Raw genomic sequence first — 26,113 nt, 5'->3', positions numbered from 1 at the left:
CCCACTATACCCCACCTTGTTGCTTGTTGGCGCTCGGGGGCTGAAGCCATTCGAAATTGCGCCAGGTAGATGCAGAGCTCAATACCATGGAGTCTACGGAGTACTTGAGTGTTCTCCACTCAGCTCGAGCGAGCAATGACATCCCGAATTCACTCGCTAGTTTGGAACCTTTGTTCGAGACCATCCCTAGATTACCTTCTAGGCGACACCCTACCATTGGCCCCTGAAAAGTCCACTTGAATCATTGACTACCGGCGGAGGCGCTTGGGGCATTATGTGAGCTGTCGTGGGTTGCATTGCTAGCTGAGCCCAGGCTATTTTTGTACCCCAGGAGCAGAGGCCGCATGATTATCTTAGACTGCCCTTAAAGGCAACATGATGTGCCTCGCAGAAAGCTGTAAGCATTCTTTCTTATCCTCTATCTTTCACTAATACTTGTATATTGGTGGTTACTAATACCTAATTGACGTGAAGATGGCTCAGCAGGCGCAGTGTCTTCTCCCAAGCTTCGGTACCATTTCTGACGGCCCTAAACGACCCGTCTCGATCACAACAAAAACAACTCCTTCGCAAAGTGCCAAGTTGCTCTCTGCATATAAGAACGACTCGCTGGATCCGTTGCTAAAAACCGCGTGGGGGTTACTGCTTTACCGGTATACTGGCCTGCAGGATGTTTGCTTTGGATACAAACATGACGATGCTGGAGCTCTTGTTTCTCAGACGTCAGACGCTGGAAGGCTCTTGACGTTCAGACTCACAATCAATGAACACGACACAATCAAGACCATCTTGGAGAAATCCGGGGGTGGATACGGTTGTCAAACTGACATTGGTGTGAGCGGAAGCTCCAATGCGAACAATGATAACTACTCGTCGTTCAATACGGTGGTTATGGTACGAGTCTGCGGTGACAGTACAAAGGAAGAGACCTTTGTACGACCAGTATTTCAGAGTATCCTTCCAGAAGAGGTACGCGTGTATGATGATCATAGACTATGGTATGACCGTCTGACCGTTTTTTAGTGCCGCGCCAGACTTCACGTGAAGGTACTACAGGAAGATATCTGCATCTTCTTGGAATGGTGGAATACGGATATCTCTACGGCACAGATGGAAAGTGTCGCTCGGTACTTTGAGCATATTCTGAACCAAGTTCTTTACAGCGATGACACTGTTGTTGCGAATGCAGACTGCTTCCTGGAACAGGACTGGGCTCGAATTTGCAAGTTCAATTCAGTAATTCCAGAGACCTATGACCGTTGTATCCACGATGTCATTAGCGAACAAGTACGGCTTCATCCACAGCGAGAGGCTGTATGCGCCTGGGATGGAAGTTTTACCTATGGGGAACTGGATGTGCTCGCTTCTGAACTTTCGTATCGTCTAAAAGGCTATGGTGTTCGCCCAGAAACTTTTGTTGCCCTCTGCTTCGATAAATCGGTGCGTTTCCCTTCCAAGATCCGTTCAACCGCTCCCTTCAACCTGGGTCAAATCCGGAACAAAGACATAGGTCAATGCTGTGACATAGTTAACGACTATTTAGAAATGGAATATTGTAGCCATGCTCGGCGTACTGAAAGCTGGCGGCGCCTTTGTCCCTCTCGATCCAACCCATCCGACACCTCGCTTGCGGTCCTTGGTGGATTCCGTCAATGTAAACATCATGCTCTGTTCCAGGAACAGGGCAGAGCATCTGAGCAAGGTCGTAAATAATCTGATACCGCTGGATGAACAATCGTTCGGCAAGATTTCTTTTCCTCCAAGAGGATATCTCCGGCAAGAAGTGAAAAGCAACAACGCGGCATATCTCATTTTCACTTCTGGCTCAACAGGAAAACCAAAGGTAAGGCGCAAAAACCCCGAAATATGTGTTTTCGCGTCTGACTCTTTCTAGGGCACGCTGCTGGAGCACAGGGCTTTCGTCTCCTGCGTTTTCGCCTACGGTGCGCCAATGGGGTTGAATGCTGATACTCGGAAACTCCAATTTGCAGCCCATACATTTGATGCCAGTCTGTGTGAGTCTTTAGCACCGCTGATACACGGAGGTTGCGTATGCGTACCGAGCGAAGAGGAGCGTTTGAACGACATAGTCCAGGCAATCAACAGGATGAATGTCAACTTTATCTGTTTGACGCCATCCTTTGCCCGATTCGTCAATCCGTCGAGTATTCCCCAGGTGAATACTGCTCTCTTGGTCGGAGAAGCAATGTCTCGAACAGACTTAGAAGCATGGTCGCATATCAAGCTTCTGAATGGATATGGTCCCACCGAGGCCGCGGTTTGTGCTGCAATCAATAGCACCATGGACATTAACTCCGATTGTCGTGATATTGGGTTAGCCACGGGGACGCATTTCTGGGTTGTGAAACCGAACAATCACGACCAGCTTGTCCCTGTTGGGTGCCCAGGAGAGCTTCTGCTTGAGGGTCCTACCCTTGCTCGGTGCTACATAAACAATCCGGAGAAGACAGATGAAGTTTTCATATATAATCCTACCTGGGCACGGCACGATCCAAAGCGCGGTGATCGCAGGTTCTACAAGACTGGAGACTTGGTAAGGTACAACTCAGATCTTGGTTCGCTCACTTTCTTAGGAAGAAAAGACTCCCAGATCAAGCTTCATGGACAAAGAATTGAACTGGGTGAGATCGAGCATAATATTAGTACACTTCCTTTAGTCAAGCACGGCATGGCATTTTTGTGCGAATCGGGACCCGCAAAAGGGAGGTTGATGGCCGTGGTATCCCTAAACGGAGAACTATCTTCAAATACCGTGCCATTCAAGCTTCTTCCACCGGCAGAAAGAACATATGCCGTTACGGAGCTTCGGCAGCAGCTCTCGAAGCGTCTTCCTACCTACATGATTCCTGCAGTATGGCTATGTGTCGAAGCCTTGCCACTGCTGCCCTCCGGGAAACTAAATAGGAGAGAAATCATAAGCTGGGCTACGAACAAAACGGATGACTTCCAGGGCGGAGCTTCTGAGTCCAGTGGTGTCGAGACTCCGAAAGCCGCCCACTCGGAGGTCACAGTAGAGGATCGATTAAAGTCAATATGGAGTCGCGTTCTTGCCATTCCCCGTGACCGAATCAGTCTTGACGAAAGCTTTTTGGCTTTGGGCGGCGATTCGATAGCTGCAATAACCTGCATGGGCTATTGTAAGAAACAGGGAATGGGTGTTACGGTGCAGGACGTGCTCCAAAGCAAGTCAATCCGAGATCTGGTTACCCGCGTTCAAGAGATCAAGCATCTTGTGAAATACCAAGAGGAAACCGAAGAGCCTTTTGGCCTCTCTCCTATCCAGAAACTTCATTTCATGATCCGAAAGGAGGGCCAGGGTTACTTTAACCAGAGCGTTCGTACCCGGCTGAGCCGACGGCTTAGCGCAGATGATTTAAGGCATGCGATACAGGTGATCATTGAGCGACACTCCATGCTCCGAGTACGGCTTATTAAGGATACTCTTGTGGGAAACCTTCGACAGCGCATCACTAGAGATATTGACTCGTCATACCGGTTGCGAGTTCACAACATCAATCACCAGGCTCAAATGGAGAGTGCCATCTCGGTCAGTCAATCGTGCATCAACGCATTTCAGGGCCCAATCATGGCTGTCGATATTTTTTACACAGAGGATGATTGCTTCCTATCAATGGTTGCTCATCATCTAGCCATTGATATTGTGTCTTGGAGGATTATCCTAGAAGACCTTGAAGACATCCTGCTTCGCTCCGAAGACAAGACAATCTATACTAGCTCTCTCCCGTTCTCGACATGGTGTCACCTGCAAGATGAGCGGACGCAAACCTTTGGCTCATACCTCGAAGATTTGCCCATACCCGATGCTGCTTATTGGGGAGTAGAGAATCGGGTTGCAACGTACGGAGATGCAATTTGCGAAACATTTGAACTTGGATTAGATGATTCTAAATCAATTCTAATGGAATGCCACAAGAGTCTTGCGACCGAGCCTGTTGACATTCTACTAGCATCACTTCTGCACGCTTTTGGCCAAACTTTCAGAGACCGCTCTTTGCCAGCGATTTATAATGAAGGGCATGGAAGGGAAGCCTGGGATTCATCAATCGACATATCCCGTACAGTCGGTTGGTTTACTACTGTTTTTCCAATTTTCATACGGGAACAAATACCGGATGATCCTGTTGAGACAGTCGTGCTCGTCAAGGACATCCGCAGGAGTGTCTCAGATAATGGGAGGCAACGATTTGCAAGCCTCATGTCAGCTTCAACAAAAGACGAGAAAAGAGAATTCCTATGTCCAATGGAAATCTCATTCAACTACGTCGGCCAGCATCGTGATCTGCAAAGACAAGACGGTTTGTTCCAGCTCATGAACCAAATGGCTGGCGAGACTGGTCAAGGCGGAGGCGCATCAGACTTCGGTAAGGAGACTCCTCGATTTGGACTGTTCGAAATATCAGCCCTTGCTGTGAACGGAAGGTTGCGCTTCATATTCTCTTTCAGCAAATATATGAGACACCAAAAGAGAATCCGGGCTTGGATCGCCAGTTGCGGTGATGTGCTCAGATCTCTTGGGAAGCGTCTCCAAACACATGCTAAGAGGCCAACACTGAGTGATTTCCCGATGCTATCCTTAACGTACCCTGATATTGAAAGCATGCTAGCAAAGACGTTGCCGAGTCTTGGTGTCAGTTCCCCAGAGCTCATTGAGGACATTTATCCCTGCTCTCGCATGCAACAGGGCATACTACTTGCCCGATCCAGGGATAGTTCTCTGTATGCAGTCCACGATACTTACGAGGTAAGAGGGTTCAACGGAAAGCCTGATGTTGCGAGACTCGCGGAAGCGTGGCGGATGGTGGTTTCCCGCCACGCGATGCTACGCACTCTATTCGTGGAGAACTTAACCAGTCGTGATCTATTCTCTCAACTGGTGCTGAGGAACTGCGAGCCATCGATACTCTATTTGAGTTGCCCGACTGATGACGACGTGGTATCGACCTTCAATAGCCAACGTCCGGAGATTTACAATGAATATCAACCGCATCATCGCCTGACGTTCTGCGAAACAGCAAGTGGTAGGGTATTCTTCCGGTTAGAGCTGAGCCACGCAGCCATGGATGGTGTGTCTATCTCAGTCATCTTAAGAGACCTCCAGCTCGCTTATGATGGAAAGCTCGACCAAAACAAACCACTGTTCAAGAACTACATTCAGTATCTACGAAATACTCCACAAGACGCCAGTATTGTGTACTGGAAAAATTACCTTGCAGATGTCAAACCTTGCCTTTTCCCTACACTTACCGATGGCAAGATCATTGCTCAAAAGCAGCTCAAGGTTCTGCGCCCCAAATTTAATTTGTTCAATGATCTGCAGACAGCCTGTGAGGAAAGACGCTTGACTTTGTCCTCTGCATTCACTGCCGCTTGGGGACTCACACTTAGCCTGTTCTGTGGCTCAAATGACGTCTGCTTTAGCTATATGACATCTTTAAGGGATGCCCTGGTTGATGATATCGAGTCAGTTGTCGGGCCTGTTATCAATCTGCTAGCATGCCGGGTGAAGATTTCCGAGGGTGATACTCTCAGAGATATCATGCAGAAGGTACAAAATGACTGCATGGAGCAGCTTGCCTATAATACCTTGTCACTCATCGATATTGTACACGAACTCAGACTCTCGGAACAAGCATTGATCAATACCGGAATATCTTATCAGAGAGTAACAAAGATGCAGATGCACCATACCACAGGCATAAACCTCTCTCGTGTCTGTGCAATTCAGGACCCTGCCGAGTATCCTTTGTTTGTTAACGTCGTAGCCTCGGACAAGGCTGCAGAGATCGAGGTTAACTACTGGACGGATACACTTTCTGATGAACAGGCAGAAAGTGTTTCTAGCACATTTTTCAAGTGCTTGGAAAACATTGTTCGTCATCTAAAAGAGCAAGTTGGCCAGCTCGAGGTATTGAGCGACTGGAATAAGCAACGTATACGGAAATGGAATAAACAGCTACCCGAGGAAGTTGATATGCTTGTGCAAGACATCATCCAAGAAAAGATGGCTTCTCAACCTGATAAACCTGCGATCATAGCATGGGATGGAACTCTCACCTACGCTGAGCTTGAGTATTTATCGTCGTGTTTCGCTGCGTACCTTCAGCAACTCGGGGTACGTCGGGGAACCCTGATGCCAATTTACGTGGGCAAGTCCGTCTGGCAAATTGTAGCCATTTTGGCTGTTTTTAAGACCGGTGCCATATGCGTTCCCAGGGATGAGGCACAGCTTGGGGACAGTGTCGACAAATGGCTTGTTGATCATGGCGCACACATTGTTGTGACGCTTCCTTCTCTGGCTGGGTCGCTTGAACGGCAATTCCCAGTGGTCGTCCCCATCAATAAATCTCTTTTTGAGTTCCTGCCGAGTAGCAGCCAAGAGAATCTTCCTCAAGTATACCCTCACGATGATAGCTTCATTGCGTTCGATTCTAGCGACCCACACGAATCCTCGGCGGTTTTAGATCAACGCGCAATCATCGCCCGAGCAGCATCTTTTGCATCAACAATCAATTCCAATTCAGGCACAAAGACATTCCAATATGCCCCTTGCACGAGTGATATGTTCCTTCAGGAAGTTATGGGCACTTTTATGTCCGGAGGCTGTCTTTGCATCCCTAGAAGTGATTCACTAAGCCAGCTGTCAAGGTCGATCAACGAGACAAGCGCGAACCTCATTTGTCTCACACCCCTGGTAGCCTCTTTCATTCGCCCGTCAGATGTTCCAAGCATCCAAGTGCTGGTTCTGTTTGGTGAGCAGTCGGCGAGAAACGTTAGAAATATTTGGTCAGAAAAAGTTCAGCTTTACACCTTCTATGGACGAACCGAGTGCTCCTCCACTTGTATCCAAGTTTCAGGACTAGACGATTTGGACACACAATCATCCATTGGCACAAGTGTGGGATGCTGCTCGTGGGTAGTTGACCCGCAGGATTTCACCCGCTTGGTTCCCGTAGGATGCATTGGTGAACTGGTAATAGAAGGTCCCAGCGTATCACGCGGGTATTTTTGCCACGAGAAACAAAAGAAAGAGAGGTTCACTGAACAAGACCGTGGGCTTATGGAGCCAGCAAAGCGACCTTACACCCTCTTTCCAGGGTCGCGCCGAAAGATGTTCAGAACAGGGTACTTGGTTCGATACAATGCGGACGGGACTCTAGTCTACTTGGGGGAAAAGGTTGATTCAATGGATCAGACGCTACAGATGATTGCTTTTAAGATCGAACAGCTTTTAGATGTTCAGGGATCGGCGGGCTATCGATGTGTCGCGGAAATTCTTGACTTGAGAATTGAGGAATACCCAGAGCCTTGCATCGCTGTTTTCATTCTTTCGACAGAAAAGCAACAATCCAATACTATAAAACAGTCGACAGTGATTGCACGGAAGACCAACAACTCACATATGCTTATGGCAAAGTTGCATGCTTCCCTGGCAGCTTCCTTGCCGGCAAGCCAAGTTCCCAGCCTGTACTTCCCTGTCTTTGGCTTACCAATGACCTCGTTGGGAAAGGTAAATCGCCCGCTACTGAGAAAAGCTGTCAAGAGTCTCTCAGCGGACTCTTTAACTGAGTACGATTTGAAGAAGTTTGGGGAGTTCTGGCGCCATCAATTAGAAAAACCCTCACTTTCGGGGCAACATCTTTTACAGCCTTTTCCTATCCAAGAATCACCCGCTCTGAAGATGGTTGACAAAGGTATGAGGATACCTTGGGGAGGTAGTTTGCGGAGGCCTGAAGCAAGAGCTGTGTTACTTTGTGCCTGGGCTTTAGCAATCTACAGTTATACACAACGTGACGATATTATTCTAGGCGAGCTGTTAGTGAACGCCAAAGAGAGCAGCAACTCAGCAGAGCAATTTTTACCACAGGCAACAATGATTCCTCGCCGAGTTCAAGTCAACAACTCAACCAGTATCTCTGGGCTATTGGACCAAACTGCCTCTTGTTTGGTAAAAGCCAGGCCCTATGAAAAGACACCACTCTCGTCAATCAGGAGCCTCAATGCAGACACTTCTCAGGCCTCAGACTTTGACTCTGCGCTTTCAATCTCATCTATGACTTCACAACAGCAGAGCCAATACTTGAGAAGCCTAGAAAACGCGGAGCGCCTACACTCCAGGTTCTCTGCATGCCCAATTGTGGTATTCTGTGCGCTGGAGGAGACAGGAGTGAGCCTGGAAATACGTTATGATGATAGGGCTGTGTATCGCTCTCAGGCCGACCGGCTGCTAGCCCTTTTTGGCGAATGCTTGAACATTTTCAAGTCGACAACTGGCCTGGAAGAGAAAGTTGCTGACCTTTCGAAGAGGGGTGGAAACCTGCAAATCTTCAACGATACTATCGACTATTGGAAGGTACAATTGACTGATATTGAGTCATGCCTGTTCCCAGACTTGAGCCCTAAGAAAGGGGAAAGCAGGTTAGGCACAGAAACACTAAGACTATCAAATGCATCAAAAATGCAAAGTGCATGCAAGGCTCTATCCATTAATCCAAACATTCTGCTTCAGACTGTCTGGGCGTTGGTTCTTCGATGCTACACAGGCCTGGAAGATGTTTGCTTCGGATACCATGTCTCCACCAAGAAAGACTCAGTTAACATATTGCCTTGTCGATTCAACCTGAACGATGACTTGAGGCTGCAGGATGTCATGCAGAAGAGAAAGGAGGATATGGAATCTGCGTCAAAGTACCAGATGCCACTGTTCGAGATTCTTCGCGCTATCGGGTCTGAGAACTCCCCGATATTTAACACTGCCTTCAGATATAGAAAATCCTCATCGAATGCGGCCGTTTTCAACAACGCTGTTCTTGACCCAGTTAATGAGGGGCTGAATGAGTACCTCATTTCTGTCAATGCCAGCGTCTCTGGTTCTTCAGCAGAAATCAGTTTCGACTACCAGTCAACGAGCCTCTCAGAAACGGATATTGGTCATATAATCGACTGTTTTGAATGCATCCTTAACTCCATTCTCACTCTGCTTGGACCAAGCCGGGTGATCAGAGATGTTGAGTTCTTTGGCCGACAATCTTGCCAGAAAGTGAGCGCCTGGAACGCATCTCTTCCTGAACGACCAAAGCGGTGCGCTCACACGATCATCCAAGATCGAGTAATTGCGCAACCTTCAGCACCGGCCATATGTTCATGGGATGAGAACTTTACATATTCAGAGCTTGACTCTCTGACAACTAAGCTTGCATACCATCTCATGGATTGGGGTGTTGGACCAGAAGTATTCGTTGGGTTATGCTTTGAGAAGTCAGCTTGGGCTGTCATCGCACAAGTTGCTGTCCTAAAGGCTGGTGGAGCCTTTGCATCCTTAGACCCTGCTCACCCCGAAAGCCGCCTACGAGGCCTTGTTGATGACATTGCGGCCCCAATCGTTCTGTGCTCGACTAGATATCTGGACAAATCGTCGAGGATTTGCATGGCTGCACTAGCTGTGAGCCACTATACCCTTGAGCAAATTCCAGATTCGCCAGCCACGAGAAGTCTGCCCACTTTAAGTGTTGAGAATGCAGCCTATGCAATCTTCACGTCAGGAACTACCGGAAAACCCAAGATCACTGTTCTTGAACATGCTGCACTTGACGTTGCGTCTTCATGCTTCGCGAAAACACTGGGCATTGATTCGAACACTCGGGCACTACAGTTTTCAAGCTACACGTTTGATGTTAGCATCCTTGAGACGATAATCACTTTGATGACAGGAGGCTGTGTCTGCACGCCTAGTGATGACGAGCGCATGAATGACCTCGCAGGCGCGATAAAGAGGATGGAAGCAAACTCTATAAGCTGCACCCCGTCTGTCATCAGTACACTAGATCCGAGCAGTGTTCCAACGTTAAAAACAATCTTCACCGGAGGCGAGAAGCTTACTGAGGCTCAAATCATGCGCTGGGCAGATAGGCGGTTCTACAACGCATATGGGCCTTCAGAAGCGACGATTATCGCCACGGCGAGTCTAAAGGTCAACCGGGACGGAATAAGGCTGGACGATGACTGCAACTCTATCGGTACGGCCGTGTGTGGAAGAGCTTGGATTGTCGATCCGTACAATCATCATCGACTTCTCCCTGTCGGTGCTGTGGGTGAACTTGTACTGGAGGGATACAATATTGCCCGCGGCTACCTCAATAATGACAAGAAAACGAAGGAGGTATTTATCACCCTGCCTCGGTGGCTTCGGGATTCAGGGCTTCGAGATGTGCCTAAGCCCACTGGCCGGATGTACCGAACAGGAGATCTGGTGCGCTACAAATCTGATAAGAATATTTCCTTCATTTCTCGCATGGACACGCAGGTCAAACTTAACGGACAACGGATTGAATTGGAGGAGATTGAACAACAATGCACATTCATTTCACCAGCAAACACACAAGTAGCTGTTGATATCGTGGTACCGGAGACAAAAACCGTTGCAAAAGCTTTGGCTGCTTTCATTACCATTGCTGGACACGAAGCACAAAGTGCAACGCCGGGACTGGGTGTCTCCTCGAGCTTGCTGCTTCCTCTATCTGACTCTATCCAGAGAACAATCGGACAGCTTCACAACTCTTTGGGTCAAGTTCTGCCACAAGTCATGATCCCAAGGCTCTATTTCCCGGTTCGTTACCTACCCCTAGGTACAACTGGAAAACTTGACCGCAAAGGCCTGCGTGCAATGGTTCAAGCCCTTCCGAAAGAGCAGCTGATATCCTACATGATTTCGAACGTCGGTTCAGGGCGCGCGGTTGAGCGAGCCGCAGAGTCAACCCTTCGAGACCTATGGGCAAAGGCTCTTGAGATTGAACCGGGATCAATCAGCGCTGAGGACAGTTTCTTTGCGCTAGGTGGCGATTCCTTCGCTGCCATGAAGTTGGTGGGTGCTGCAAGATCTCAAAATATTTCTCTCTCATTTGCCACAATCTATGAACATCCCGTCCTGGTAGATATGGCTAAGTGCTGTGACGATACCGAAAAGCCTGCTGAAAGACAGAGAGCTGATCTTCGACCGTTCACTCTCGTCCCCGGCTCGATTCCGTTGCATGATATCATGGAAGAGGTTTCTGAACAGTGTAGTGTTACTAAGGACTCGATAGCCGACATTTATCCTTGCACTGCAGTCCAGGAAGGTTTGATTACTCTTTCAATTAAGAGTCCAGGCTCCTATGTTGCCCGAATACCCTATCGCCTTGCAGCGAGTATCGATCTCCAGAGGTTTAAAGCGGCATGGCAGCAAGTCACAGATGAGTTTGATATACTTCGGACTCGAATTGTTCACATCGAGAATACTGGTTTCCTTCAAGTTGTTCTTAAAAAGGAGAGGATCTCTTGGACCCTTGAAACTTCCCTTGATAATGTGACTGATGATACCGCCGAGGGTAGCGGAGCACTATTGGCAAAGTACGCAATTGTTCAACTGGGGACTGATGTGCGTTATTTCGTTTGGACAGTAAACCACGCACTCTACGACGGGTGGAATGTCCCTCAGATTATGAAAAGAGTTGAAGATGTCTATACCGGGTTCTCAGTCGAGATATCGGCAGTGCCTTTACAAGCTCTTCATCCATCACTTACTCCAGCGTGATATGCAGCAGTCGGACGAGTTCTGGAAATCATACCTTGATGGTCTATCTTGCGAGCCTTTCCCCCCAAAAAAGAACAAAGATTTGAGTTGCTCTGGAGCAGGAAGCATTCATCGGGCCAGCGTTGATATTTCCAGGAAAGTCGGAACCACTGATACTACAGTTCCCGAGTTAGTTCGTTCCGCATGGGCTATTGTGCTTTCTGTGCACACTGGCTCTGGCGACGTCTGCTTTGGAGAAACTCTAATGGGCCGGAACATTGATATGCCCGGTATCACGGATGTTGTAGGACCAGTGCTGACAACTGTGCCTATGCGCATACGAGTGGACAACAAACTCCCAATAAATCAGTATCTCCGGGATGTGCGCCAGATAATAACGACTATGATACCTCATCAGCATTCAGGTCTCCAGAGAATTCAGAAGCTCAGCGGTGACGCAGCACTTGCCTGCAACTTTCAGAATTTGCTGGTGATCCAGTCGGATGATTCTCAGCTCAACGATGATATTTGGAGCCCAGTGGAGCAGGACACACGGGGTGACTTTTTCACACACCCACTTGTGGTTCAATGCCAGATATCTGGCCCCAGGCTACTTATCCTTGCCAACTATGATGAACTAGTGCTCGACGACTGGCAAACGGAGAGGCTCATAGGGCAATTCAGCTTTGTGCTTGAACAACTTCTTAGTGTTCCTCGAGACAGCTTGATGACGGTAGGAGACATTGATATCACTGGTCCCCTGGATAAGAGAGATATCGCCAGCTGGAACCAGCGACAGGTGACCTGCGTCAACAAGTGTGTCCACGAAATTATCCGTGAGAATGCTATCATGCACCCGCAGGCCACCGCCATCTGCTCGTGGGACGGTGAGATCACTTACGAAGAAATGTTCCAACTTGCCTCTTCCTTTGCCGCCTACCTTGTGATCTGCGGAGTTGGTCCGGAAACACTTGTCCCAGTCTGTTTAGGCAAGTCTCTCTGGACAATGGTCACTGTGCTCAGTGTCCTGCTCGCGGGCGGCGCCTTTGTGCCCCTCGACCCTTCGCACCCTACTTCGAGGCACAAAGAGATTTTGGAAGAGATAGAAGCAGATATGATACTTTGCTCGCCACAGCTTCGCAGCCGCTACCTGGGTTCTGTCAGCACAATCATTCCCGTGAGCGAAGACACTATCAAAGCATACAGCACGGTCACAACGAGCGAAAAAGCAAATGCTAGCCCTACCCCCGAGAACATGGCATATGCAATATTTACTTCTGGGAGTACGGGCCGTCCCAAAGGCATCATTATAGAGCACCGTGCAGTATGCAGCAGTGTCATTGGCTTTGCCCCAGTTGTGGGGCTAAACAAGGAATCCAGGGTTTTCCAATTCGCTTCCCTCACATTTGACGCCGCCATATTGGAGGTTCTTGGTACTCTAATGCTGGGAGGCTGCATCTGTGTGCCTAGTGATGACGAACGTTTGAATGACATACCAGGTGCTATGCAACGGATGAATGTCTCATGGAGTTTCTTGACGCCATCTGTTGCTTGTATCCTTGAGCCCTCGACTGTACCTTCTCTGCAGATTCTCACGTGCGGAGGCGAAGCACTCTCTAGCGAAGTGGTAAAGAAATGGACAGGCCACGTAAAGTTTTACGGAGGGTATGGTCCTACAGAGACCGTTGTGTTTGCGGTTGTGGCCCGCGATTTTGTGGACCATGACTTCACATGCATTGGTTACGGAGTCCCGAGTACCTTGACCTGGGTCGTCCAGCCCGATGACCATGACAGGCTTGCTCCGTTGGGAGCCGTTGGGGAGCTTGTACTGGAGGGCCCAGCTCTTGCAAGGGAATATTTGAAGAACCCCTCGAAGACAACGGATGTTTTCATTAACGAACCCGCTTGGATTAAGAGCTTTCCGAGTTCCTTACCTTCTCCTAGAAGGATATACAAGACTGGTGATCTTGTTAGGTATAACCCTGACGGCTCGATAGAGTACCTAGGGCGCAAAGATCACCAGGTTAAGCTGCATGGGCAGCGCATGGAGCTTGGCGAGATCGAACATCGCTTGCTTGCAAGCGAGAATATTCGGAATGCTGTTGTAATACTCCCCCAGAAAGGCCCACTACGGCAGAAGTTGGTTGCTGTTTTGTCTTTGAAATCGCTTACGGTGGAGTCAAGCACGATCATGACGGGCTCTTGCGAGCTCGCCAGTCAAAAGGACATGCTAGAAACTGGATATCGACAAATTAGGACAAGCCAGAAGAGTATCGAAGAGCAGCTGCCCGTTTATATGGTCCCACAAGCCTGGGCAGTGGTCAAAAGCATCCCGATGCTTGTCTCTGGGAAGCTGGACAGGAAACGGATTTGCACCTGGCTTGAGCAAATTGATAAATCTGCCTATGATCGAATTATGCAGGACTACGATAATGTCGACCAGGTCATCGTTGAAGAAGAAAATAAGGGTGAGCGCGAGGGAGACGCGACTCCTGCGATCATTCGGGATATATTCGCCCAGGTCCTCAATCTACCGCTAAACAAAGTCGATCCAAGTCGATCATTCATATATCTTGGCGGAGATAGTATTTCCGGAATGGCGGTTGTGTCAAAAGCTCGCAAACGTGGACTGAATTTGCCTCTCAACCGCATCCTCCAGGCTAAGTCGATTGAAGAGCTCGCTGTGTCCTGTGGTACCAAACCATTACCAACGAAGAACGTAAAGGAGTCAGGCAGTCTATTCCCACTGTCCCCAATTCAGGAATTATTTTTCCGCTCAGCGTCTGTTTTGCCGAAGGCTTTGGGGCGATTCAATCAGAGTATTACTGTTCGTCTTGCAAGAAGGACGGAGCCGAATGTTTTGGAGGATGCTGTTAGGGCTGTTGTTCAGAAACACGCCATGTTTAGAGCACGCTTCAGTAAATCTTCAGACGGGACATGGCGGCAGAGAATCACAGATGTGCGTATCTTTCTTTTCCATTTATTTTACCTTATAGTACGAAGCTGATCATATTGCAGGAGGTTGATTCATCTTACAAGTTCTGCACTCATCCAGTAAAGAATGCTGGCAATATGTTGAGCATAATTGCGGATACTCAAAGCTCTCTTGATATTCAGAGAGGGCCTGTGATTGCCGCAGACTTGTTCGACAAAAATGGAGAGCAGATTCTGTTCCTGGTAGCCAGCCATATATGCGTGGATGTGGTTTCTTGGCGCATTGTCCTTCAGGAACTTGAGGACTTTGTTGACACCGGCTCAATACCTTCTGACGTACCATTATCGTTCAAGTCCTGGTGCAACGTGCAATTCGAGGAAAGCAAGAGACTCAACAAAAGTATCGAAATCCCCTGTCAGCAAGCAGACCTCAACTACTGGGGCATGAGCCGAGCGCCCAACAATTACGGCCATGTTAAAATGGACAGCTTCGCATTAGACAAGCAAGCTACTGCATTTATCTCTGGGCACTTTCATGAGATCCTTGGGACGGAAACAATGGAAGTTTTGCTTGCTGCTGTTATGTACTCCTTCAATCGCGTCTTCCCTGACAGGGATGCACCAACGATCTATAATGAAGGACACGGGCGCGAGCCCTGGAATTACTCCGATCCTTCAGGGACGATCGGTTGGTTCACGACGTTAAATCCACTGCATGTTGAAGCAAGCTCAGGTAAGATAAGATAATCGATTGTCCTATCCCACCAAATTGCTAATATGTATAGATCTACTTGAGCTTTTGAAGCAAGTCAAGGACACACGTCGCCGAATTAGCGAACACAGTCGTGCTTTCTTCGCACACAACGTCCTGCATTCTGACAGCACAGACAGGACTCATATGTTCTCTATACCACTTGAGATCCTATTCAACTACCTCGGTCAACTCCAACAACTAGAGCGGGGCGGGTCAACCTTCCAGCACTACGGAGATGTATTTAGTGCTGAAACAATGGACTCAGCGAGCGACATGGGCCCAGAGACTCCAAGATTCTCTCTCTTCGAAATCACTGCGTTGATACTCAAAGAGCAACTACATATTTCCTTCACTTACAACCGCAACATGCGCCACCAGGCCCGAATCCAAGCTTGGATGGCTGAGTGCAAACGCGTGCTCGAGGTCGAATTACCCAAGTTCAGAAACGTTGCACCACAGCCTACTCTGAGTGATTACCCACTGCTTCCTATAACGTACCATGGGTTAGAGGAGTTGACAGCGAGTGTGCTTCCGCGCCTCGGATTAGAAAGTTGGCGCCAGGTGGAAGATATATATCCATGCTCGCCAGTCCAGGAAGGCATTCTTTTCAGTCAGCTTCGAGATCCGCACGAGTATATCTTCAATGCTATTTTCGAGCTCCGTCAATCTGGGAATAAGGGTAGCTTTGATCTCGCGAGACTCAAGAAAGCATGGTCCACGGTTGTCGTTCGTCATCCGGTTCTAAGAACAGTTTTCATTGACAGCTGCTGCGAAGAAGGGTCTTTTGACCAAGTAGTGCTCAAGGAAGCTAGCGATGCGACAGTCTTGATTGAGTGCGATGATTTAGATGCTCTGAATAAGCTCGAGGCAGTCAGTCTTCGGAGCAACAAGTCTTTGAATCTTTATCATCAGCTGGTCCTCTGCAAAACATCCACTGGGCGTGTCCTGATGAAGCTTGAAATGAATCACGTTATTATTGATGGAGGTTCGACTTCCATTCTGCTGAGAGAACTGGCGTTAGCTTACAGCAACCAACATCCGCCCGGACCCGGTCCGCTGTTCAGCGAATACATTAAATACCTCAGAGAACAGCCAACGGCTGAAGCTCTCGAATACTGGAAGCGGCGTCTTTCTGATATGCCTCCATGTCACCTGCCAATTAATGCGAGTGAAAATGGAGCTCGTCAACTTGGAACTCACTTGGTTGCGTTCAATCGCTTTGCTGCACTTCAAAGCTTCTGCGAGGCTAATTCGATCACATTTGCCAATTTGATCCTTGCAGTATGGGCGATAGTTCTTCGGAGCCACACAAAGTCTGATGACGTCTGCTTCGGCTATCCATCTACTGGCCGTGACTTGCCTGTCCCCGGGATTCAGGATGCGGTGGGAATATTCATCAATACTTTGTGTTGCAGGGTCAGATTTGATACCAACCAGACTTTGAAGGGTACTGTCAAGTCTGTACAGGAAGATCATATTGCCAGCCTTGCGTACCAGCGGTCTTCACTTGCCGAAATTCAGCATGCCCTTGGTAGGAAGGGAGAGCCGTTATTCAACACGTGCATATCCATACAGAACCGTTCGGAAGATAAGACCGAGATTGCTGGGATATCGTATGAGTTTCAGAAGGCACACGATCCTTGCGAGGTAGGTTGAAAACCCTCTATGGGAGGTTTCAGACTAACAAGATCTTAGTATCCCCTGACATTAAACGTCGAAAGCGCAAGAGGATACGAGGGTATTCTGCTGAGGTATTGGGCTGATGCTGTCTCAGAGACAGAAGCGGCTGCCTTTGCCCGTGATATTGCAAAAGTCTTGACATGTTTCTTAGAAGACTCAAGCATGCCAGTTTCAATTGTCAAGATCCGAGACGAACAAATCTCAGCGATAACAGCCCAGTTTATGGATAGGGGTATAATTGAAAAAATCGTCGACGAACGCATCAAAACTGTCGTAAGTCAGATGCTCGGAAAGGGAAAGCCCGTCACATCATGGGTCAAGAGCCACGGCGCAGAATCACCTAGTGATTTTCCAGACATCAGAAATGACGTTGAAGAGTCTCTTCAAGATTTAGTGGTGATGATGGAGAAAACTCCTGCATCCTCCACGCAGACTCTCAACACAGACTATAGAGCACCGAATGATTCCGAAAAACAGCTCTGGAGACTCTGGAGCATAACACTGGGGCTGCCACCGCACCCTGTCAAGTACCATGACAGCTTCTTCAGATTAGGTGGCGACAGCATCACAGCGATGCGACTTGTCCGCGCGGCACGGGATGAAGGACTGAAATTGAGCGTGGCTGATGTGCTTAAGAACCCTGTATTTGAGAATATGATGGCCCTGATCAATGACAGGAAGAAGTCTATTCCCACAACGGTGACGGAGAAGCGTGCAGACAGCATTGAGAAACGGGTTGAAGATAAGCCCATACTAACGAAGTGCGAATCGTCCCAAGATATCTCCATCTTAAGACCAATGTCTCTAGAGTTCGATGATACGTCCCTGCGAGCAGCAATCTCACCAAAGGTTGGCGTATTCAAAGGGGGCATCGTCGATGTTCTACCAGTGACAGACTTTCAAGCTCTTTCACTCACGGCGACTATGTTTGAGTCGAGGTGGATGTTGAATTACTTCTATCTGGACGGGAAGGGTTCATTGGATATTCGGCGATTAAGGGAGAGTTTCCTGCGTGTTGTTGACGCCTTCGACATTCTCCGAACAGTTTTCGTGTGTTTTCATGGGCAATTCTATCAGGTGGTCCTTCGCAAGATCAAGCCGGATATCTTTGTCCACGAGACGGAGAAGGGTCTGGATGAGTACACCAACTCCCTGCAGCAGCGAGACAGGGAACAATCTCCAGGACAAGGTCAACAATGCGTGCAATTCTACGTTGTGCGGAAGACCAATAGCGATGAACACCGGATACTCGTTCGGATGTCGCACGCACAATTCGATGGTGTCTGCCTGTCAAAAATCATGACTGCCATCAAGATGGCCTACGAAGGCAGCCCCGTTTCGCCCTCATCTTTCTTGAACTATATGCGACTTCTTCCTGGAAACATCACCCCTGAGCACTACCAGCATTGGGGAAACCTGCTTAAAGGGTCAAAGATGACACAGATTGTCCAGCGGGACAGGCCGAACACATTCCAACATATAGGAGGTTTCACGCAGCAGTCAAAGGTCATCGAGATACCTTCCACTGCGACAGAGAATGTCACCATTGCCACCGTTATGCAATCGGCATGGGCAGTTACTCTTGCAAAGATCTGTGCCCAGGACGACGTCGTTTTTGGCCTCACCGTCAACGGACGAAATGCGGTTCCCGGAGCAGAAAACACAATCGGACCATGCCTCAACTTTATCCCAATTAGGGTTACTTTCAAGGATTGCTGGACAGGGCTGGATCTATTCCGCTTTCTCCAGGACCAGCAAGTAGCGAACATGACCTACGAGTCGTTAGGGTTTAGGGAGATCGTCCGCCGCTGTACAGACTGGCCGGAGTCGACGTTCTTCACCACGTCCGTATTGCATCAGAACGTCGATTACGAGGGACACATGCAACTTGACAACAATACCTACAAAATGGGCGGTGTCGGTGTAATTGACAATCTCACAGACCTCACGCTCTTCTCTAAACCAGTTGCTGGCCAGCCCGCCCAGATCAATGTTGCCCTAGGTTACTCAACAAAGGGCCCTATCCATCCAAGCTTCGTCTCCACTGTTCTAGACATGGTTTGCGACACAGCACAGAGCCTAGTCGCGAATCCTAACGTCGCACTGCCTTCACCATCCACCATCCGCTCCTTACCACCCCAACTCGTCGAAGACATACCCACGACCGGCAGCACTGACAGCCTCCTCTCATCCCTAAACAACCACAGCCTCTCTGAGATCCTTGTACACTCCGACCTTATCACCCGTATCTGGCAGCAAGTCCTCCCGCCTAAATTGAACACAGGCAAACCGCCAAGCTCATACCAGCTCGATTCCTCCTTTTTCGGTCTGGGCGGGGACATCGTCAACGTGGCGCAGGTCGTCTGGATTCTGGAACAGGAAACAGGTCTGCATATCCGTCTTGAGGATCTTCTGGCGCATTCTACGTTCCTTGGCCATATGGCTGTGTTGGCACTGAATATGACAAAGCGTGACTCTGCTGGTGTTGACTCTGATGCTGCGCCCGCACCGGCTTATGCGCCTGTCGACGCTAGGGCGTCAAGGAATGTTTCTACTTCCAGGCAACAACAGGAGGGATTGCCATTGCCAGCTGCAAATGCGAAGAGCGAGTGGAGTGCTCTTGATAGAGCGAGAGTTTTGGCGAAGAAAATCACCAGGCTTGGGGGTCTGGGTACGCGGGTTTGATTTCTTATATGTGTTAACTTTAGATAAACATTCTTTTATCGTTGTTCCATTTGTTTGGCTATTTACTTGTTTGATTATCTACTTCTGTGAAATACAAATATGTATCGAACTCTCCTGGGTATTATGCAAATCCGCATGGACTGTCGCTAATGCAATCATAATCATTCCATCATTCGTCTTCAGTTCAATAACCAAGACCAAGCCCTCCATCAACCCTAATAACCTATGAACGAAACGAAGCTAGAAAGACAAAATCACTTAATCTACCGATGCACGAGACCACTTTCCCTTCGCCCTAATCTTGGGACCGAACACATAAAACATATACGGGATCGGAATGAGCGCAATCGCCACAAACCCAAGCACACTAGACGCCCAAGGCACGCCCAAATTTCGGAACATGGCTGTCGCGAACAGTGGAAAACAGCCTGCAAAAACACTCCGGAGAAATGTATTCGCTGCCACTGCGCTCGCAGCAACAGTCTGGAATGTATCAATGAGGTAGTTGAGCGCCGCTTGAAAAATAGTGAAAAACCCTAACCCCATGCATGCTCCACCCACCATAGACGGAAACCAGTAAATATCTACCTGGGACGTCCAACCAAAAATGAACAACCCCGCGGCGAAGACTACAGAACCCAGCATCATCGGGGGCAGGCGAGCTTCAGGAACCGGACGATTATGATTCGCCTTGAAACGCGAGATATAAAACTTCTGATTCGCAAGGTTAATTCCCGCGCCGAAGAGTATGCCCACCAAGTACGCAAGGAACGGCAAAGCACCAACAACCTGATCCCAGCCACGTAGCTCCTGAAATACGACCGGGAAGGAAGCGAGGGAAAGGTAGAGGATGCCGTAGACGAAGGATGCGTACAGGGCAACGAGGAAGCAGATGGGTGTTGCGAGGAGAGCGAAAGGGCGAATGAGGTACTTGTTTCCGAGTTCCCTAAGAGTCACGTCCCATTCCTCGTGGCGGGCGTGGAGAGCCCAATTGCCTGTTTCGAAGCGGAGACGGCGAGCTTTATAGACTAGGAGCGTGTTTGGATAAGACTCGTCGATGTAGAGGACATCGAGCGTCAGGAAGAGCATCATCATTATGCCGGTTATCTTGAAACATCGTCAGTCAGCCTGCACTATTCAAAATTCATGATAGGTAACGGTACGTACGTATTGCGTCCACCGCCACCCCAAATAGCTCTGGCTAATCGCACCTCCAACAATAGGACCTAGAACGGGACCGCCCACAACAGCCATGGCATAGCCGACGATCGCAGCACCGCGCTCCTCCGCTGACCAAATGTCACCCAGGACGCCGCCTGTGTTTGTGACTGGCGCAGCGCCGAAGAATCCCGTGAAGAAGCGGGTTAGCATGAGTGTTTGCACGTCTTTGGCGGTTGCGCTGCCGAAGGAGAAGATCGCGGCTATGAAGTAGGGGCCTAATACGGCCGGTTTGCGGCCGTAGACTTCAGAGAGGGGAGCCCAAACGAGGGGCCCGAGACCTGTTGAAGTCTGTTAGCTTCGACTCCAGAGTGGTGGTGGGTTGATTGGGTGATATCAGCATACCGAATCCGAAGAGCAGTAACGTCGTTCCTAGTGTACTGACTTCTTCGCCTATACCGAATTCCGAACTGACTTGGTCTACGCCTGTTGAGTAGCTACAGAGAGAGTTAGTGCACCGACAGTCTAATAGAAAAAAAACAGCCTTCTATATCTTACATGGCACTTGCCCATGTCGCGCCTACACATCGTAAGTCAGCCCTAAGTTCAATAATACATTTACCGCCTTATACGGAGTAGTATAGGATTTTGACATGACAGAGATCAACGCACCCATTGTCGTTAGCCCATACAAAACCGTTGTAATCGCCTTCTTCCGAAAGCCCCAATTCAACGGCTGGTAGGGATCGTCGGGCCCATCAAAGTCGACGATCACATCGTCGCTCGTCTTCGTATGTGATAGCGGGTGCGTGAAACGTGCGACCTGGCCAGGCTCTCTGCTCCGAATTCTGGATATAACAGACTGCGCACGCTGTTCAAATGACGTACTCGATACGACGGTTGCTTGCATTTGTAATGCATTGAAATCTTGGTTGTGGTCGTCGAGGGATTCAGAATCTGTATCGTCGGATGAAGTAGAGGAGCGGTTTGGTTGGAGCTCACTGCCCTCTCTTTCGGTTTTTGAAAGCTCCATATTATTAGGCGTATAGAGATATGTATAGAGAATCCCTCCAAGGTGAAAGATTATTGTACAAGTATAAAAACTGGAGTGAAGAAGCACTCCAGCATCCTCCTTGGAACTTGGAGAAAGCAGGATCAGACGTCATTTCGCACTGCATGTCTGGGCGAACCAGCGTTTATTATTTAGTTAGTACGAGAAACCGCAGCCAAAAAAAGTCTTCCTAGCGTAGGATTCAGACTCAGCGATCGAAGCCGTCTTAACCGACTCAACATTATGTCCATCAGACCTCCGATAACGCCGCTCGTTTGACTCGTTTGGATACGGTGGAGCCTCAGTCTGGAGACGATCGTTGATCCCGATATTGTAGCCTGGTCAATTGAGTACTTCCCTTGTGTTATATCAGGAGGTCATGTTGGGTATGTCGTGGGCCATTGTGACTTTCGAGCTGCCAACCACCGTACCTTGGCAGGCTTGCAGTAGACCATCTCTCAGACGGTCATCAGTTTCTCTATAGTTAAGGCATTGAGGAACGAGAGCAATTAGCGGGTGATGTTTTAGCCAAGCGGCAAATGGGAGAAGAAGAGAGCAACGGAAACTTTTCCGGCGAAATGTGGGACGCAGATCGCCACTGTCAGGGTGGAGCTGCCCTGCCCTACAGGAAATAAAGACCACCTAGCGTGCCGAGACCATATTTTGTACAAAATGAAGACTGTAGTTGAGGTGACCATTAATCAGGATCAGTACTATTGCTGCAATTTCTGCTAGTATTCAGCAAGCGAAAAATAAAGACCTTGTTGCTGGATTGTCAGACTGGACTGCTTGAAACAAGGCTAGGTCTGCTCCTGAGGTTCGTCTATCATTGCTATTGAACAAATGTACCGCGCAAGCTTCTATATATACAACTCTCACTCCAGCTTGGTTGAGTGCTGGCTTTCCCACTTGGCAACAGCCTCCAGCGCGGCCGTCACCTTCAACCCAAAGCGAGCCTCCTGCTCGTAGCTCTCCCAACGAGCGGCCTTCTGCAGATTGTCCTTGCATTCCCGCACTCGGTCCCTCTCAAACTGCTCTGGATTCTCTTCGGAATCCCTCGGCGTTGGTCCACCATGCTGTGCAATATATGTTGGACGCTCCATCCAGAGATTTGCCGCCATCTCAAAATGTGCGACTGGATGCACCCAGTCGTCCTTGTGGCGGCCTTTGAATACCGAGCGATCTAAGGTGAAGATCGAGTCCTGGAGAATATCCTTTGCTTCGTCGTGTCGCCGCATCGAGCGCAGCACTGCTGCACGAAGGAGCTGGTAAATACCCTTCTCTTCTGGCCCCTCACGAGACCATGTTTTGTTCGCATCGCTCTCGGACCATGATAGTCTTTTTAAGGACTCTTCAAGCTGCGCCTGTGTCATCCGGCTATGTCCGTTCCATAGGAAAATCATCTCCTCCACAGGATCAACTCCCACGGCGTCTATCAACGGCACGTTCCACTCTTTGGCTCGAGCTTCCCATTTGGCGATCTTGCGGACGACGAATATATCGAACGGCAACTGTCGCGCCATGAATTTTTTGGACCCTGCATATTGAGGAGCTTTGTGCAAGAGTTTGACGGCAGTCTCTGCATGTTCTTTCGCTTTCTTCGGGTCGGTAGTGGCAAGCTCTCTGTACAAACTGATATGGCATGTTCCTGCAATGTAGTAATATAACGCGCGGGACCATGAGTTGATTTCAGCACACTATATTACCGTTAGCGCATGGAAAACAGGCAGATCTGCCGGAGACAAACCTCAATGAAAGCCTCAGAGCACAGTTCGTATTTGTGGATATACAATGCGTTCAGACTCTTCTCGAAAATTTTTAGTGCCTCAACCTGTTTCAGAGGGCTGTGCACCTCGGTGCACAAAAGCTCAAGGGCCACGTCAAGCCTGCGGTTGGCGCCGTTCATACGGGATTCCTCAAGAAGCCAAAGTTGGCTCTTAGGAAAACGTTCCCTCATTCGTGCCAGAAGGGCCTCGAGTCTCTCTTGAGGGTAGCCCTGAGTGTCTCCATCGCTTCCGGACACGGCATCAGGCATAATATCGCAGTAGCGGACAAATGCATTGTAATACCCCAGAAGCGTTAGCGCCGCGATTGCACCTGGCAGATTGTGGAATTTGCTAGCCTGCCAGAGCAGCCTTAGGGCACGTTCCTTGTCACCGTGAAAGCCAACAATACTGAGAAGTCTGCTGAATGCTGGTGGAATCATGGAGATGAGCAAGAGGAGAACGCCGTAGCAAAAGTTGGCTCCGGAGTGCACAAAAACATCTATCTGGTTTTTGAATATGTCGGAGTCTGGATCGTGGTTGATTACCTCTGATGTGTTCGTACTGCTCGATACCGGGCTACTGCCAACATCGTTTACGTTCAGATCAGATAAACCCTTGGTGAGATTCAAGGATTTGACAGAAGAGTCTGCCCCTTTCAATGAAGGGGTCGGAGAGGGAGTGTTTGCAGTTCCAAGCTGTTTGGATTGCACGAACTTCTCTTCCATCTTCAAAATTGCGTCCAGCGCAAAGTAAGCTTTTCTTAGCTTGTAGAACCCCTTTATGCTTTCTGTAAGACTCTCGTTCAGTACGCAGACAACAGCACCCATGAGCTGCGCCATTGCCTGGATGAGAACGAACTCGGTACCAGGTGCATAGATCTCTGAGTGATAAATTCCTGGTGCCTGCGCATGGTTCTTGGTGCGCTGTTGGTCCTGGTATGCTTTGTTTTCGGCTTCGTTGAGTCGATCCGCCGCTGCAAGATATGAGTTGCTGCGACAAAAACTCGGCAAAAGTGTTACAAACCTTGGCGCATAACATCTTGCTCAAAACCCAGTGTCGCCCTAATGAACATCACTACAGCCCTCCCTAGCTAATCGCCACTATGTTAGTTATACCCAGGATAGTCAACTGTCATTGAGGATATAACAAACAGGGCCTTACCAGGTGGAACGCTGAATTTCGTCCTGCCAGACCCTCTTCAGCACCATCAACATCATCGTTGAGAATTAACTCAGCAGCTGCACGCAAAGGCCGAAAGAGGAAAGATTAGCGCACATCAGCCTTGGGAGTATAGCCCGTCGACGATCCAAAAATCGAGAACACTGATAGGCTTTCGCGTACCTCTGATCGCATCCTCTACTGCCTCAGACGGTGATGGTCAGCATACAAAGTTCAAAAAGAGATAAGCGCACACTCACAGTCTTGCAATTCCGTCGAAGCACTCAGTGAATGAGTAGAGCCATTCGGACTGGGCTTTTTGCCTGCAAACCAACCGCCGAACATGTCTCAGGATGCCGGCAGACTCGGATAACGGGAAAAATTGGCCAACGGACAGAATGTAGCGTTAGGAGTGTTTATTAACTGACAAAATCAGGACACCGGGCCGGACGGTCCGAAAGCGCAAGACGAACGGACAAATGGCTGAGCTCCCACAAGAGACTGTCCAAGAATGCGCGCGTGAGCATCCACGAGAATGTCCTTGGCCACGGGGGTGATAGAATAGGAGGCAGAAAGGCGACGAAGCGAGAGGTTGACAATATGGTACACTTAAGAGCGTAGTATTGCTCGGAGCGAGAGTCGGCTCGCGCTAATCAGCAATGAAAGCGATCAAATAAAACGAGTCTGGCCGTGGTCCACCAGGGAGGCGGAGCATCGTCAGCTTGTAATCGAAAGCTGAAACAAATCTAGGATCCCAGACGACAAGGTTGGGTTCAGGGATCTGTATATCAAAGATGTGGGGATGCAACAAATTCTCCGGCAGATTTGAGTCAACTTTTGTCCAACGACTCAGAGCCTCCAAGTCAGCTAGAATTAATAGAAGCCTTGTGCTGTCTGGCTGTATAGGGATTCTGCCGCTGCTGACCGCTGCGCCAACTTCTGGGGGCACACAAGCGTGTGACATCATACAAAGCTGTGTTCTCTCCCAGTTGTTTATGCAAACTACAGGGTTCACCCACAATGTGTCTTGATTCAGGAGCATGTTTGCCTTCGTTACAGGGTTATAAGTGTAGCTTTTAGAAAAGAAAGTACAGTAGGCACGTCAGTATATTATGGATCTGACGATGGCAACACTTGTTCTATCATGCAGAGAAAATGTGCATTTCAGCAGAGACTCTAGTCATCATAGCACTGTCCACAGCTGTTTTAAGTCTCGATCGCCTGTATCTCATATTGTTCTACAGTGGATCGAGTATTTCTGGAGCATGCGAAGTACTCTGCGAGTAAACGCGATTTCAAAGAATCTTGGCAAAACATGTGACGCCTCAGAAAAAGGTAAC

The 26,113-nt window shown here is 48.9% G+C and overlaps 3 protein-coding genes across 3 annotated transcripts, besides 1 other annotated feature; 1 reads left to right on the top strand and 2 right to left on the bottom strand.

Annotated features, from left to right (window-relative positions):
• Nucleotides 1-26,113: part of a sequence feature (contig 1.17 1271..347844(-1)) that runs on past both edges of the window.
• nrps1 (protein nlsA) lies at nucleotides 475-19,640 on the top strand (the record flags this gene model as incomplete). The annotated part of the gene is made up of 10 exons (XM_653754.1): nucleotides 475-969; nucleotides 1,024-1,440; nucleotides 1,544-1,843; nucleotides 1,895-1,943; nucleotides 2,028-7,733; nucleotides 7,848-11,452; nucleotides 11,553-14,546; nucleotides 14,606-15,254; nucleotides 15,307-16,922; nucleotides 17,238-19,640. The coding sequence occupies 10 exons, from the start codon at nucleotides 475-477 to the stop codon at nucleotides 19,638-19,640; spliced, it is 18,234 nt and encodes a 6,077-aa protein (XP_658846.1).
• ANIA_01243 (MFS transporter) lies at nucleotides 19,899-21,831 on the bottom strand (the record flags this gene model as incomplete). Its single annotated transcript, XM_653755.1, has 5 exons — nucleotides 19,899-20,747; nucleotides 20,808-21,139; nucleotides 21,204-21,295; nucleotides 21,357-21,378; nucleotides 21,471-21,831. The coding sequence occupies 5 exons, from the start codon at nucleotides 21,829-21,831 to the stop codon at nucleotides 19,899-19,901; spliced, it is 1,656 nt and encodes a 551-aa protein (XP_658847.1).
• ANIA_01244 (TTC39/IML2 family protein) lies at nucleotides 22,654-24,687 on the bottom strand (the record flags this gene model as incomplete). The annotated part of the gene is made up of 3 exons (XM_653756.2): nucleotides 22,654-23,546; nucleotides 23,597-24,588; nucleotides 24,639-24,687. The coding sequence occupies 3 exons, from the start codon at nucleotides 24,685-24,687 to the stop codon at nucleotides 22,725-22,727; spliced, it is 1,863 nt and encodes a 620-aa protein (XP_658848.1). The 3' UTR covers nucleotides 22,654-22,724.

The sequence above is a fragment of the Aspergillus nidulans genome, chromosome VIII (genome assembly GCF_000011425.1).
Source record: "Aspergillus nidulans FGSC A4 chromosome VIII".
Taxonomy (NCBI): Eukaryota; Fungi; Ascomycota; class Eurotiomycetes; order Eurotiales; family Aspergillaceae; genus Aspergillus; species Aspergillus nidulans.
This window is presented reverse-complemented; position numbering and strand designations above follow the sequence as displayed.